The sequence below is a fragment of the Callionymus lyra genome, chromosome 18 (genome assembly GCF_982586985.1).
Source record: "Callionymus lyra chromosome 18, fCalLyr1.hap1.1, whole genome shotgun sequence".
NCBI lineage: Eukaryota > Metazoa > Chordata > Actinopteri > Syngnathiformes > Callionymidae > Callionymus > Callionymus lyra.
The window spans coordinates 10,327,150-10,342,972 of record NC_141835.1 but is presented as its reverse complement, the minus strand read 5'-3'; the positions used below and the strand labels follow the sequence as shown (position 1 = coordinate 10,342,972).

The 15,823-nt window shown below is 36.8% G+C and overlaps 1 protein-coding gene across 2 annotated transcripts in view; it reads right to left on the bottom strand.

Moving 5' to 3' along the window:
* The window catches only part of lrfn5a (leucine rich repeat and fibronectin type III domain containing 5a), a 101,130-nt gene that overhangs the window by 19,687 nt on the left and 65,620 nt on the right, over positions 1 to 15,823 (bottom strand). For both annotated transcript variants that reach the window (XM_087779843.1, XM_087779844.1), the window contains 5 exons: positions 2,324 to 2,547; positions 955 to 1,083; positions 690 to 870; positions 442 to 597; positions 76 to 335 (listed from right to left, as the gene is read on the bottom strand). In XM_087779843.1, coding sequence (XP_087635969.1) covers positions 76 to 335; positions 442 to 597; positions 690 to 870; positions 955 to 1,083; positions 2,324 to 2,547 — 950 coding nt within the window. The remainder of the gene's footprint in view (positions 1 to 75; positions 336 to 441; positions 598 to 689; positions 871 to 954; positions 1,084 to 2,323; positions 2,548 to 15,823) is intronic.

The window sequence follows — 15,823 nt, the reverse complement described above, 5'->3', positions numbered from 1 at the left end:
GAAGCCAAACTGCGTCTTGCTCACATCGTTTTGAATAACCTCTACCCCCAAAGCTTCGATCACTGTAATCCTTACCTAAGAGCAACTCGTTGGCCTTCCAGGATACGCATTTCGTGCGAGTATCTGGTGATAAGCGGCGGCTCACACAGGAACTCCTCCTCGGGGATGGACCAGAAGTACCGTCCGGAGAGGTGTTGCGGTGAGGCGCAGGTCTCCAGGTCGTCCACCCTGTTGAGCCGCCGCAGCCACAGCAGTTCGCAGTTGCAGTGCAGAGGGTTCCCCCCGAACGACAGCGCGAAAGACGTGGAACTCATGATGCCCGATGTGGCGAGAACCTGTACAAACACGGAAAAAAAAAGGGATCATAGTTGCGACGAGTGAAATCCGAGAACAACTTTTTGAATTACTGTACATTCCGGGCGTACGGGGAGTAGAAAGTACCTGCGCTCGCTGGAAAAGTGGGTCCGGTGGCAGTTTTTGAAGTTTATTTGAGGTGACATCAAGGCGGTTAAGCTTCTGTAGCAAAGAGAAGGTTCCCTCCGGAATGAAGTCCAGCATGTTGTGGTCTAAACTCAGCGTATGAAGGCTTGTCATTCTCTGTAGGGAAACGAGACATGAAGGTAAGTTGACATTTTCATTAGTGTCTGTCGGACGCTTTAATATTTATGCCTGTGCTCGGACATCAGTACCTGAATGGCCTCCCATGGTATTGAATCCAGGTTATTGTAACTGAGGTCCAGCTCTTCCAGCGCTAGAAGGTCATTGAAAGCTCCTTGGTGAATCAATATCAACTGATTGTTGTTGAGGATCAGATGATGGAGCTTTGACATCCCGCTGAAGGTGTCGTTCCCTATCCTCGTCAACCGGTTGCTGCCAAGTAAAGACGTGAAAGCATAATAAAATAAGGTTTTGAAGAAGCATTATGTTTGGGGTTTGGATTTTAGAGGTGCATACCTGTTGAGGTGAAGGGCTCTGAGGTTCTCCAGATCGGCAAAGGCATGAGGTGTGATGTAGGAGATGGTGTTTCGAGACAACGTTAAATCCACAAGGCGTGTCATGTTTGCAAAATCCTTCCTTTTTATACTGTAGGTATAAAACACATGTAACAAAGTTAGTTACTAGATATGTAACCGGGACTGACCAATATTCTCAAATATATATATATATATATATATATATATATATATGTTTGTAATATTCTCATCATTTTTCATTGATCATTTGTTTTCAATTTACTTTTATTTAAAGTGTCTAATCGTAACAAAGTTATCTCAAGACACTTTACAGTTGAAGTAACACTATAGTGGAGAAAGGAAATACTGATCCCAGCAATTCAATTTTTAATATGAATGCCTTTTTTTTGTTGCAACTTTTCACTGGGTGAAACGTATATATATATATATATATATATATATATATATATATATATATATATATATCTCTCTATTATATACAGTATATATAATATTTTGTTTAATAATTTTACAAAACAAAAGTTCCCATGGAAACGTGGTGAAAGATGGACCTTTTTTTATTATTATTATTTATTACTATTAATAATGTTTACACATTTTTGTTATTTCAATTAAAAGATGTAATTTTTTTTCAATAGGTTAGTACTTTTCTCGGTTAAAAAAGTTTAAAACAATTTCCATGCAAATGGAGCATGGCCGTGTATTACTTGAATTAAAAAAAAAATAAAAAATGTTTACCCTTCTTTTTAAATTAAATTTAAAAGAATGTTTGTTTGTTTTATTTTGACATTTGTGATTTTCTTTCTTGTAATTTTTTCAATAGGTTGGTACAAAATAGTACTATCATTTTTTTTTTTTACAGAACAAAAGTTCCATTGAACAAGGGGTTGAGGATGGACCTTGTTTTTTTTTTTCATAATTATTATTCTATAATATGAAGGAAAAAAAAAATCATAATTTAATTAAAACACATTTTTTATATATATTTTGACATTCATGATGTTTTTTCTTGTATTTTTTCACTAGTGTAAGTACTAAGGTTAACAACGTTTATTCTTCTTAACTTTTTTTTTTTATTATTCGCAATTCTTGACTGATATTTGCTTTTTTTTTTACAAAAGAAAAGTTCCCATGCAAATGGTAAAAAAGGTAAAAAATGTCAACAAAATCCGATCTTTTACCAAAAATAAAAAAAAATAAAAAATGCATAGTAGTCATAGTCAATGTAGATTTATTGTATTTAAAAAAAACGTTTTTTAAACTAAAAAAAAAAAAAAAAATGGACAACAAACAACATAAATGCAGACCAGTCACATCTTGATAAATGAAAGAAAGGGTTTTGTCGTTACCTCGTGACGAAGTTGTCCGCCAGCCTGAGCTCCACTGTATGCCTGTCAATGTTTGGCGGCACGAACAGCAGGCCTTTCTTGGCACAGAGCGTCGCCAAGTTCGGCGACAGAATCTGACACATGCAACGCTTCGGGCAGACCTGTGCTCTCACTGCCATGGCGACCGACAGCATCAGACACAGCAACAGCCTCTCCATGGTTCCCGCCTCACCTGGACCCAACACCTGAAGAACACACAATGACAGAAACATTACAATTACAGTCAACACTTAACACTTCGGACGTCCACGGCGTGAAGGAAATGGTTCCGGTGAAGATGCCGTTACTAACGGATCCACAGGGATGTGTCACCATGAGTGGGCATGAGCGCCTCCAGCTGGTGGTCGCAAGAAACACACAGCAGGATCCAAAAAGTATCAATTGATTTCACCCTTGATAAAGATTCGAAGGACACTTTTGTTATACCCCAAAAAATGAACGAATCCTTCAGGAATACAATCCACAGATGGTCTTTTATTTAAAGCAATTATCGTGTCACGGGTTTCAAAAAATGTGGGTCTCAAAGGTGGCTTGGAAACTAATCGAGGCCAATGATACCTGATAATCCGTGCATTTTGTCCAGTAAGAAAACTGGAAAGGCACTCACTTATTCCCATTATGCCCTTTATTTCCATGTAAATCCATTTTAAGTGACTAGTTTTCAAAATTTCCATTAAAAAAAACAAACTTAAAAACATCCAAACCCCTTTACGAATGCTTATGTGTAATGTTCCTGTTGTTGTTGCATCTCTATTAGAGGAATTAGTCTCTTGGTAAATATCGCAAGCTCTTCAAATAGACAGTGGTGAAGACCGTAGACTGGACCAATCACAATATTTACACGGAGTACTTCCTGTTTGTGCTGCATGTATATTATAAGACAAGTCCATAGTTTAAGTTTTTCCCGAACAATTCCTCTTTAAAAATGATACTATCAATTTAAGGGATGAAGGTAATCCCAGCTAACCTGGGTTTGAGGTTTTGGACACCCCGAATTTAGCTAAAAATGGCTTTAACAAAAATGAAAAACAAAACTGCTGAATCTTTTTTAAAGACAACGACACATTCTTCAAAATATATGTGGATCCAGATGGTAGTCTAGATCTCCATGTTTTTTAGAAAAGAAACGATAATCTATGATCATTTTTTTTCTTTTACCCAGATATTCCAGTCAGGTAGTATGCTGTACCTCGAACTATAAAAGATAATATGCGAGAAAAAATAAGAGAGTGATCATAAAAAAATGAGAATTCACTAATTGTATCGCTTATATCTACCTGGAAAACTTCCTGTTTGTGTTGCATGTTATAACTTAAACTTCTGCTACAAACGAGCTTAAATATAAACTTGTTCAACAATTCTATCACTTTAAAAGGATTGTATCGTGGATGATGGTTATCCCAGCTAACCTGGGGCAGAGGCAGGTGACACCCTGGACTGGCTTTAAATGGCTAATTGCATTCTGGAACTTCCTGTTTGTGCTGCATGTATATTCTAAGACAAGTCTATAGTTTAAGTTTTTCCCGAACAATTCCTCTTTAAAAATGATACTATCAATTTAAGGGATGAAGGTAATCCCAGCTAACCTGGGTTTGAGGTTTTGGACACCCCGAATTTAGCTAAAAATGGCTTTAACAAAAATGAAAAACAAAACAAAACTGCTGAATCTTTTTTAAAGACAATGACACATTCTTCAAAATATATGTGGATCCAGATGGTAGTCTAGATCTCCATGTTTTTTAGAAAATAAACGATAATCTATGATCATTTTTTTTCTTTCACCCAGATATTCCAGTCAGGTAGTATGCTGTACCTTGAACTATAAAAGATAATATGCGAGAAAAAATAAGAGAGTGATCATAAAAAAATGAGAATTCACTAATTGTATCGCTTATATCTACCTGGAAAACGTCCTGTTTGTGTTGCATGTTATTACTTAAACTTCTGCTACAAACAAGCTTAAATATAAACTTGTTCAACAATTCTATCACTTTAAAAGGATTGTATCGTGGATGATGGTTATCCCAGCTAACCTGGGGCAGAGGCAGGTGACACCCTGGACTGGCTTTAAATGGCTAATTGCATTCTGGAACTTGCTTAAACAGAAATGATAGAAAATCACAATATAAAAAAAACATCTTAGAACAAAAGAGAACGACACATTCTTATAAATATTTGTGGATCCAGATGGCTATCTGAAAGGTTACGATTGTCTTTGCAGCGTTTTTTTTATTTTTCAGCCAGATAAACTAGTCAGCAAGAGGATGAACGATGTGCAAGTGTGTCACACTCTGGACTATAAAGGATAATCATGAGAAGAAAAAAAAAGAAAAGGATTATAGTGAAAGAAAAAAAGCGATCAGAGGATACACTAATCAAAGGAGAGGAGACGACATTCGGCTCGCATGTTACAACGTCAGCCGTTATATAATACTCGACAGTGTTTGTGATGAAAGGCGCTAGCTTCCACGCCGAACCAGGAAAAATGGGAACCTGAAAAATCATGTTATTGACTTAAGCTGGAGGTGACAAGTCTGGGATCAAATGGAATGGTGAATTAACCAGAGGGATTATGGGTAAGGAAGACAAATTAAGCCCCATTTATAGTGCTGTGCTGAATATGAATCTGTTTCATGCATACGTGTGATGCTCGGTTCAGTTTCTTTGAAAACCCGTCCACCGCTACACCCCAGTTCCCCCGGAGGTCTACGCCAAAGCTAGTTTCACCCATCGCTTCCTCGCTGGCTCTGCGGCCACGGCAAATGGATTCTCCACACAACTGGCTCTGAAACTTATCCGACGCTGCCTCTGAGTGTCCTAGTGATAACAAGAAACACAATTCTTATTTATTTTTTTGTAATTACTTGATTTTCATTTCAAGCTGACAAGCTTTGAATGGAAATAATGAGACGTGAATCAAAGTTTAGGGATCGATTTAAGTATCAAACCAACTCGGAAAAAAATTGAGAACATTTTCAGAACTTTTTTGGTTGATTCGTCTTACTTTTTTTTTTGTACATTTGTTTTAGAATATGTTATTTTGTTTATAGATATTAAAATATATGGTTTTTGTATGTTATTTGGCACTTCTCAGTTGCTATATAGAACAAAAAAACAACAAAAATAAACAGTTTTTAGTGTGTCCAGAAAAAGCGTTTTAATTAAGGGTAAACTTTTGAAATTCCATATCTTGTACATTGATTTTGACTTTGTATGATACAGCATATTAAACTACTTCCTTTTAATAACATTTTGAGTGGAACAATTTAAATGTGTTTTATCCTTAAAGAAAGAAATTGTCGAAAAAAGGAAAACAAACCTTGGTTGCATTTTTTAGTATTAGTATATCTATTTATTTTCCCTTTTTTCCAAATTTCTAGGTTGATTTATTTGATTTTGTTTTGGGGTTATAATGGCAACAGTTTGTATTCATATCTAAACAAGAAGGATCTGTCTCGCCTGCAGTTAATACAAAACTCTGCAGCGAGAATTCTGAGCTCTGCTCTAGTAGAAGAACTTACATTTCTCCGATCCTTAAAACTCTGGCTGCCAGTTTCTTTCAGGATCAATTTTAAAATTCTCTGTGTTATCTTGACCATTTAAGTATATATTTAATTGAGTATTGTTTTGATTGTTTAAGTTTCACCCTGGTTTGGAAAAGCGCTCTACAAATATAAATAATAATGATGATAACATGACTTCTTTGGTTAAAAATGCTAATACTCGCAAACCAATACATGCATTTAGCTCTTAAAAAAGAAGACTCTTCTCTTTTCTGGTGCCGTTTCCTAAATTGTTTTAGTTAAATCAACTTTTTTACATTGATTTCAGAAGGCACGATATGGCCGGAGTAAAAGGTTGAGGACTCTTTATCTAAACAACATTTGCACAGAGGCGATATTTCACATGATTGATTCAGTGGATTTAATCCGAATAACAAATCCAGCGGGAGCATTGGTATTGATTGGAAACATGGGGTGGTAATGCTTTGCAGCTGCTTAACATCGCCTCTGGGCCTCTCGCTGTGTTCACAGGTTGTTTGCACCAGCGTGTGTTTGCAATGCAAAAATCCACTGATGCCCAGAACACTTAACTTAACCTGCCAACTTCCTTGGCGCTTTTCTTCCACTCGTTGGATTCCTTCTCTGTCCGCAAGAGTACACCTTATGGTTGAGCTAATGGCTTCACCCGTTTAAACAGCAAGGGTCAGCAGCTAAGCTAAATACATCCCAATTACCCTTTATTCATTGAGAGCACTTTAGGTTCACTGCACTCTGTGCTGTGTTCTAGGTCTAGAGAGCAACCAGCTTGTTCTTCTTAGTGTAGAATATAGGACGTGTTTTAGGTCAAAGTAAAAGATAATTCCAAAGTAATGCCACTAAACTGAAGACAAACATTAGTTTGCCATTGACAAAAAACATTTTGTTTGAATTAAATATATCTTTAGGTATGTTGTATAATATTTTTATTTAACCTTTTCTTTTTTTTTACTATTTTAAAAATATATAACCTATAATAAATATAGTTGGCATATAAACTTTTATTTTTTAATTAAGACGACAATTAATTATTATTATTATTATTAATATTTTGAAAGGTCGAAAAAAGATCTATTTTTCGATTTAAATTTTTATGTGGAATAACAGTCTGGATCCACAGATCTTTTGAGCACTTGCTAGCTCGAGCTCTGGCTCAGTCGCTGGCACTAGCTAGGGCTCTAGCGTTAGCTCGGGGCTAGCTCAGACTCTCGCTGGGGTCTTGCTCGGGCGCTAGCTTGGGATCTTGCAAGAACGCTAGCTCGGGCTCTTGCTTGGGCTCTCGCCTGGGCAGTAGCTCGGGTGCTAGCTCGGACTCTCGCTGGAGTCTTGCTCGGGCGCTAGCTCGGGATCCTGCTCGGGCTCTCGCTTGGGCTCTCGCTTGGGCAATAGCTCAGATGCTAGCTCAGGCTCTCGCTTGGGCTCTCGCTTGGGCACTAGCTCAGACGCTAGCTTGGACTCTCGCTTGGGCTCTCGCTTGGGCAATAGCTCAGATGCTAGCTCGGGCTCTCGCTAGGGCTCTCACTTGGGCACTAGCTCCGGTGCTAGCACAGGCTCTCGCTTGAGCCTTCGCTGAGCCTCTCGCTAGGGCGCTAGCTCAGACGCTAGCTTGGACTCTCGCCCTGGCTCTCGGGCGCAAGCTCCTCTTCTTGCTCATTGACTTTGTGTTGTGTGAGTGAGTTTCGGAACGAACTCGCTAACTTGCTGGCCCAATAGGGCCAGTTGCTTTAATATTTCATTATTGAAATGATAAAAATAAGAGGACGTCAAAACAAAGAAAATACGAATTATGTATGATAAAAATTTTCTTTTGCACTGATATTGTATCTTATTGCAGGTTTCTTAGACCTCAACCTAAAAAACCTTGGCAAAAACCAAGCCAGAACATCACTCTGTTAGTCGAGCTAATGTCAAGCTAAAAATGTACATAAAGCCAACGAAGAGGTCGATTCTCCAGGTCTAGAAAAGTGACGTCAATCTTCAGAAGTCGATCTAATGAATGCTCCCTGAATATGAAGCCTTGAATCCTCAGTGGATTCTGAGGGGAAAAAAAAAAAAAAAAAAAGCAGCCGATATCGAAAAAGCGATCTTCAAGGTCAGTTCCGTGGAGATAACGAGACATGATGCATTAACGAAGGCATTCGAAACGAACGTATACAATTACGAGGAAGACTCCTACGACGTTAAAACGTGTACCGTATGGATTTTCATGAGTAGCTACCGTATGAACTTCACCGGTGCTCACTGTCTATGCGGTAAAAGCAGCGAGCGACTGCGGACGGGCGGGGGGGGGGAGGTTGAAATGTAACCCGAGCCCTCGTGGTAACAGCGCCAGTGGTTCTTTAAGTGCTTGACTCGCAGTGGCTTCTGTGTAACATCAGGTCGGCGATACAATTTTCGCATCATTACATGAGTGCGCTATTTTTCAAGCCAGGAATGCCTATCGTATGAATTCCTCATCGGAATACCATTTCTGGTGCCGTACTATTACCATCGCTCTCCCTTTTAAAAAAGGGAGTGCAGGCGCCGATGAGCCTTAAAGGTTTTTTTTCTAATGTGAACCATTTTCTTTCATGAGCTGTCAAGATTGGAATGAACCATGAAGAGACAGAATCATTTGAGGTGCATCATGGGGGTCGTGTATCATGGCACGCGGTAACCATTTTTTTTTGATGAAGCTTAAATAGCTTAGGATATAACATTAGCGTGTGCAGATGAACCTATGTACGGAGAGTTCATCGGAAATTACAGCAGCTTTATTGAAGATAAATCCTACGACCGCAACAGTTTCAATCTTCAGGATTATTTTTTTCATTTCTATTTTTCCTCCTGGAGGCTCGAAGTGATTTGATACTGCACACCAAAGAAAAACGCATTTAAATGATTCATGTTGTATTGATTATTATGGGCTTGAAAGCTTGTTTTATTTTGAAAAAAACATCATTTTTAGATGTATTTTTCATGCTCTTGACAGTCTTATCTAATTTCACCCTTTAAAAAAATGTACATACCTTCACCAGTGACAAGGAAAGGAGGGAAAAAAGGATGATTACAAGTATTTTTGTATTTGGTCTGTTCTGTGGTGAGGTATTTATTGTCATACAACATTGTTTTGTTGTCAATTGAATGTTGATGCATAGTTATAGTTGTTGTGGTACATAAAATATTGGACCTGATAGCACGAGAGCCTACGTTTTTACGCGTTTCTTTTTTTTCATTTTGTTTTAATATGATGGTCAGTGGAAATAAAGCATGTATATAAATTATTATACATTATTTGTATTTTTTTTAAACTTATTGTTGGCTGACATTTATTACTTTCCAAGGATTTGAAATATGGTTTAAAACAATGAGCTCCATGTGACAGAAACAGGCTGTTGCTAAAGCACTCCTTCTTTCATGATCTTCAAAATATTTTTGGATCCAGATGGTAATCCGGTGCGCGACAGAACTAAATCTCAGAATCTGATTTATTTTTATTGCCGTTATCAGTGAAGGGTTCCACCAAATAGGAATTTGCTTGGTTACAACATTAACCATAAAAAAAAAAATCTTAAGCGTAAATAAAAATACAGTTAAACGTTTTAGTTTGTGTTAATTGCTGAGGTAAAAAGAAAATGTTGTTTATCTGGAAATTAAAAGTTACTTTATCCATTACTCACATTTTTTTCCCTCCCACAGACTGACAAACAAACACAGACAATCGATTTCTTATTGCCGGAGAAGAAAAGCTTTTGCTTGGAAATACAATACAAGACGGCCAAGAAGTAAGTCCAGCTATCCTTTGTTACTAAAAACATTAGCTTGTCCCCATGCGACGTATCCTACTTGTTCTTTTTAATGCGTCCAAAATGGGGACAACTGCGTTAGCACATTTCTAGTGCAATACCACAGAAGGATGGGTTGAGAAGCTACTCTGGCTGATTGGTAGCTAACATATACAATGAAGTATTTAGGCCACACCCACCATGTATTTTATTTCACAATGCCAGATTTAGTCGTAAAACTACCACTTTTTAAAGTCTAATGTCGAGCAGTTAATGGTAATTGTGAGAGTTCCCGTATCGCATCATACACCTGTTTGTTCTTATCAACATACTTTTCCGTATCCTTGGTATTTTCAACATTTATCATAAAGAATAGACGTTATTGTGGTATGTTTTTTACTTTACTGTTGCAAATGTTGATGCTTGTGCGACTAGTGGGTTACTTGCGAAATCCTACAAAAAGTTTATTTATAGTAATGGTGTTATTAATAGATTAAAAGTCATAGTAAAGTCAAACTTTGTGCTAAGATGCTAACCCACTTTTATTTTAAGACGGACATTGCGAGATTTAGTCCTAAAATGACCACTTTTTAAAGTCTGGATCCTAAATCTGGAAACCAGGTCATGGTACATTGTAGTTTGCGTATCGGATCAGAGACCCGGGGCCTCATGTACTCAAAATTCTTACGCACAATAAACGCGCGTACATACTTTTCCAAGTCAAAATTCATCAATCAGGTGTTAAAAATTCCGGAATTCCCGACACGTTTGTAGGTGGCGTACGTCTTTATTTACTTCTCAGATGCTTGAGATGTTCACATCAGTTACTTTAATGATCAATATTGATCAAAAATTAACACACGCACAAACACAAGTGTTTGTAGTTACACAAGTGGATATTAAATTGTTCACAAACTTATAAATATTATGTCATTCACCAAACTGATCTGTATTTATTAAGACAAAATAGTAGTAGATAGTTTTATACTGAATATTTGGATCCCTTATTTTTATAATATAACGGACTAAATGGCCAGCTTCTGATCGCTTCAAGTCTTCTCGACGAGCATCACAGACGTTCTTGTGAAACAACATCACGTCAGTTTTATCGAACTGAAGCTGCAGCTGTACGACTGTGTTTGGTAGAAAATTCACAAACTCAATTGTACACGAGGCCCAAGGTAATTTTATTACATCTGTAACTTGATCGTACTCATCAACGTACTTGTTTGTATTCTTCGTATTTTCAACATTTATCAAAAAGAATAGATGTTATCACAGTGTGTTTTCTGACTTTACAGTTACAAATGTTGATTCTTGTGTAGATGGTTACTTGATGCAACATCATACAAATGGTTAATTTATAGTAAGAATATTATTACAAGATTAAAAGTTGTCGACCTTTATGCTAAGATGCTAATCACCTTAGTATAAATCAGATTTTCTCAAGTGTATTTCGCAAATACAATATGTTTTGGGTGGGAATGAATCACACACAAAAAAATGTTTTAATTTAATCAATTTAAAAAACTCTACTTCTTAATCATTTTTTGTTATTAGGGATTAAAAAAGAAAGCAGGATCGCCAGTTTATTAGATTCGCTTCAAAGTGAATTCAGGTTAACTTGCGGTTTCCTTTTAACAGGAAACTCCGAGAGGTCAGAAGGATGCAGTCGCCGAAAAGAGCTGCTTATTTTCCCCCCGTCTGAGCTGTCAAACACACAGACACACAACCTGACTGTGTGTTGTCAGAGCAGACGTCGGCTCCTGTGGACAAGCGTGTCTTTTTAGGAGTGAAAAAAAAACAAAAAAAAAACAGGCAACAAAAACCACTAGTGTGGTTAAATTTGCTTGAACAGAGAAATGAGAACACAGCCGGAGGAAATATTTGAGAGCATCGTGGTTTTTAAAAAGAAGAGGGAGAGGGAATTTATGCATAACAGCAGGTGGTGTATCACTAAGTAATACTTCTTGTTTAGTGGCAATCCACAATCCGGCGTGTTTTCATCTGCGAGACACAATATTGGTTTGTAAAAGATGTTCACCAAACGGCAAGGTCTCCCTGTGATTGCCTTATTGTCGCACACTTTATAAACTGGTTCGCGTTGCAGCTGGAAACCGCGAGAGAGGATCGGGAAAAAAAAAACCTTTTTGTGTAGCTAGAAATCAATTTTTCATCAATCACTGTTGTTTTTTGTTTTTTTTCCAGACATATTACGAGGCTTAATCCTTTTTTTATATCCATGTAGCTTGTTTTAATTTTTAATTAATGTCAGAAGAAATAAACTTTACATCAAATCACAACATTCTTTTTTTTTTATACACAATTTTGTGTTTTAGCAGGTATTGTAGAACATGGAACTGAAGATACTGACCGCTCAAAAATATGAAATATCCCTCCGTAACTTGACTTCTGACTTGACTTTCTGAAAAAAAACGGGTCTTCTCAATCCTTCTCATTAAACTCATCACTGCATCTGGATTTGTTTAACTCTTTATGATATAAGGTTTGACAAGCACTATGTACGATATCCGCTAGTTATTTCATTTTAAATATATTTGATATACTTGACTTAGAAATACATGAGGCTAAATTACTTTGTCCCTCTTGCGCCATTGCCAAATAGCATATGTAGATACTTTTTTTTTTTTTTTTTTAATAATTGGGTTGCATTTTACTTTAATATTCTATCTTTTTAACTAATAAAGTTTAATAATATATCTAGTATTGTATCATGTTCTTGTTACTATCCTCCTTTTTTGTATTTAAAAACCTTGTGACAACATAACCCTGTCTAAAATGTGCTAGATAAACAAAATTATAATTATATAATATAATTATCATTATTATTAATGTATTAAAACATGTCAAAAGTCTCTCAGTACTTTAAAAAACAAGGTCTGGGACCAACTACTGTCAATAAGTTCCACTATGAAATGGTTTACTGTCCAGAATTTAACCATTAATTAAAGAAAATACTGTAAATAATGACGCATTTAAAAGACGGAAAAGAAAAAGCTGATGATGTTTCATTGTCGTCTTGTAAGGTAACGTATGGCTGCACCGACGGTGGCGACACGTGGATTCACGAGCTAAAAATACAGTCCACACATGCACAGCTGACTTCTCTATGATGAGCACGAGGCGGGAACATGGTGTACACATCCCAGCATCAGCAGGGGGTTTCATTGAACATCACTTTGAATATTTTACCAAGGTAGTGTTTTTTGTCCTACTGAGTCACACAGAGAAATTGAAACATTGAGGAGGAAAGAATTGTTTCCATATTGCAGATATTACAGTTTAGAAAAAAAGTAAGTTGTTCAAATTGGGTCAGATGTATTTAAAAACACCATAGTGAATTTAAGAATAAAAATTAAAAAGGGGAAATATTGTTTTTTCCATTAAAGACCCTTTAATATTGGGTTTTTGACATGCTTTTAAGAATAGACAACTAGATAAAAAAATAAAATATGTTTTCCTCTTAAAGTTAATAACATTTTTATATTTTTTTGGTCATAAAATGTTACTTTAACATCAACGGTCTGACAGAAATGTGTTCTTTGAGTGAAGAGTTGCCTGAAGTATAAATCACACAAAATAAAAGTGAACATGATCATTTCATTAGTCAAACATTTTTATAACCCTAAAAAAAACAGGAAAAAAAAGTGTAATTTAATAAGATACTATATAGTAGGAACAGGAAATGTAGAAAATAAAAATTATATATATATCAATCAATCAATCAATATACTTTATTGATCCCCATAGAGAAATCTCACAGATAATATTATACATATATATGTTTTTTAGAAGGAAAATAATGCTTTTTTTGCCACATTTTTTTTATTATTATTATTATTATTATTAATGATAAAAACTGAAAAACCCTTTTAAATAAATTACATTTCTTTACCCTGTTTGCAAAACATATTAATGAAGGGATTAATAGTCTTTTTTTATTATTATTATTATTGTCGTTTTTATTAATATTTTTGTTATTATTTTTGTGGGGTTGTGTTATTGTCGAAATTGAAAAATCAATAATAAAGAATATAATGTAATAAATCAAATTGTCCTGTAATGTTTTATTAATATAGCCTTTTGGGTTGTTTTTCCAGCATTTGAATGAATAAGAAACTAATAATAAAATTTAATCATGATACTAACAATATTATTAATAATAATGAATCAAAAAATAGTTTTTTAGGTTTATTTTAAGCATCCTCTTTTATCGCGTGAATCCCTTTAAAATGAAACGTGGTGTCAAAAAGTTCCATCAAACTCGTTTAGCATCGTAAAAACTCCTCCAGACTAAAGCAGTTCATTGATGCAGTCCATCTTTGTTTCCTCGTGGCGGTCTGGAAGCAAAACAGCGCCTGCATATTGACTCTTGGATCATTCACTCCCCTCTTCTCTGCATAAGTGCTCATAGAGAATTGCCATCTGCCAGTGTGTGATGACTCTGCACAAGAAACAAAACCTACCGTGGGCATCAGTGTTTGTGTGTCTGTTTTGAAAATGCTATTTAATTAGCATTTTGTGAACGCAAGAAACAGTCATGTTAGCGCCGGCTCTGCTCTTGCTCGCCAATAAAGTATATTGGATTTGAAAGGGTGAATGGTAGAATGGAGAGAGAGAAGACAAAAAGAAGTGGGAGGATGACAAACTGTTTCCATCATCACCCTCGAGGCAAGAGGAGGCTTCATGCTTACATAAGGACGTGCAAACGCACACACACACACAAACTGACACTAGACCTTGATTTTGTTTGTTTATACGTAAATGGATCTAGCCTATGGAGCCGCGTGGGAAGCTACGCTAACTCAGCGTTCAATGACAAATTGTTGTTTATTTAATGTCGTGGCTGACATACTAAGCATGAAAGTTTCCAAATGTATCTGGGAAGGATACATCAGGGACTACTTCAACCAGCCCCAGGGGCAGAAATTACAGTATATTTTGTGTTTAATTATTTACTTTGTCTTGGATTTTGACTCTGTCTGTCTTGGTTTGGTCCCATCTTGGTCTTTGTTTTGACTTGCTCTAGCTTGGTCTTGGTCTGTCTTGGTCTTTACTACATAGGTTATCTAGTATTTGTCTTGTCTTGATCGTGTCCTAGTCTTGGTCTACCTTAGTATTGGTCTGGTCTTGATCCTGTCCTGGTCTTGGTCTACCTTAGTATTGGTCTTGTCTCGATCCTGTCCTGGTCTTGGTCTACCTTAGTATTGGTCTTGTCTCGATCCTGTCCTGGTCTTGGTCTACCTTGGTATTGGTCTTGTTTTGATCCTGTCCTGGCCTTGGTCTACCTTGGTATTGGTCTTGTGTTGAACCTGTCCTGGTCTTGGTCTACCTTGGTATTGGTCTTGTCTTGATCCTGTCCTGGCCTTGGTCTACCTTGGTATTGGTCTTGTGTTGAACCTGTCCTGGTCTTGGTCTACCTTGGTATTGGTCTTGTCTTGATCCTGTCCTGGTCTTGGTCTACCTTGGTATTGGTCTTGTCTTGATCCTCTCCTGGCCTTGGTCTACCTTGGTATTGGTCTTGTGTTGAACCTGTCCTGGTCTTGGTCTACCTTGGTATTGGTCTTGTCTTGATCCTGCCTTGGTCTACCCTGGTTTCCCAGGATTAAAGACTTGAGACTTAAGCAAGTGTCCTTCAAGATATTTATATTTTATGGCACATAAATTAAATTGAAATGAAACTACAGTAAATCTATGCGTTTTCGATCAAAATGAAATATTCCGAAATAAGATAAAGAAACGTTTGTGGTTTTCATCTTGGATCGAACCTCCATTAGACGTGGACGTGAAGTGGTAATTGCGGGTGACATTTAACACATCACCCTGTACTAGAGGCCTTGGTGAGGGTGACATTACCTCATTTGCACATAACTCAATAATTACCACCATTATTGTATAATTGATGGCCATTACTTGGCAATTAAGGCCTGTAATTCACCTGCTGTCATCGTGGAAAAGTCAATTAGTGCGGAATAGTGGCAGATTCATCAATAGCTAGAGATCAGCATTGACAGCTACCGAGGAAAAGAGAGCCCCCCCACACCCCAACCTGACCCTGACTAACAGCCGGTTTCTACTATGTTATGGGTTGAACTCCTCGTTGCCTTCTCGTTTCCTTCACTTGTTCTTGGTGAGGA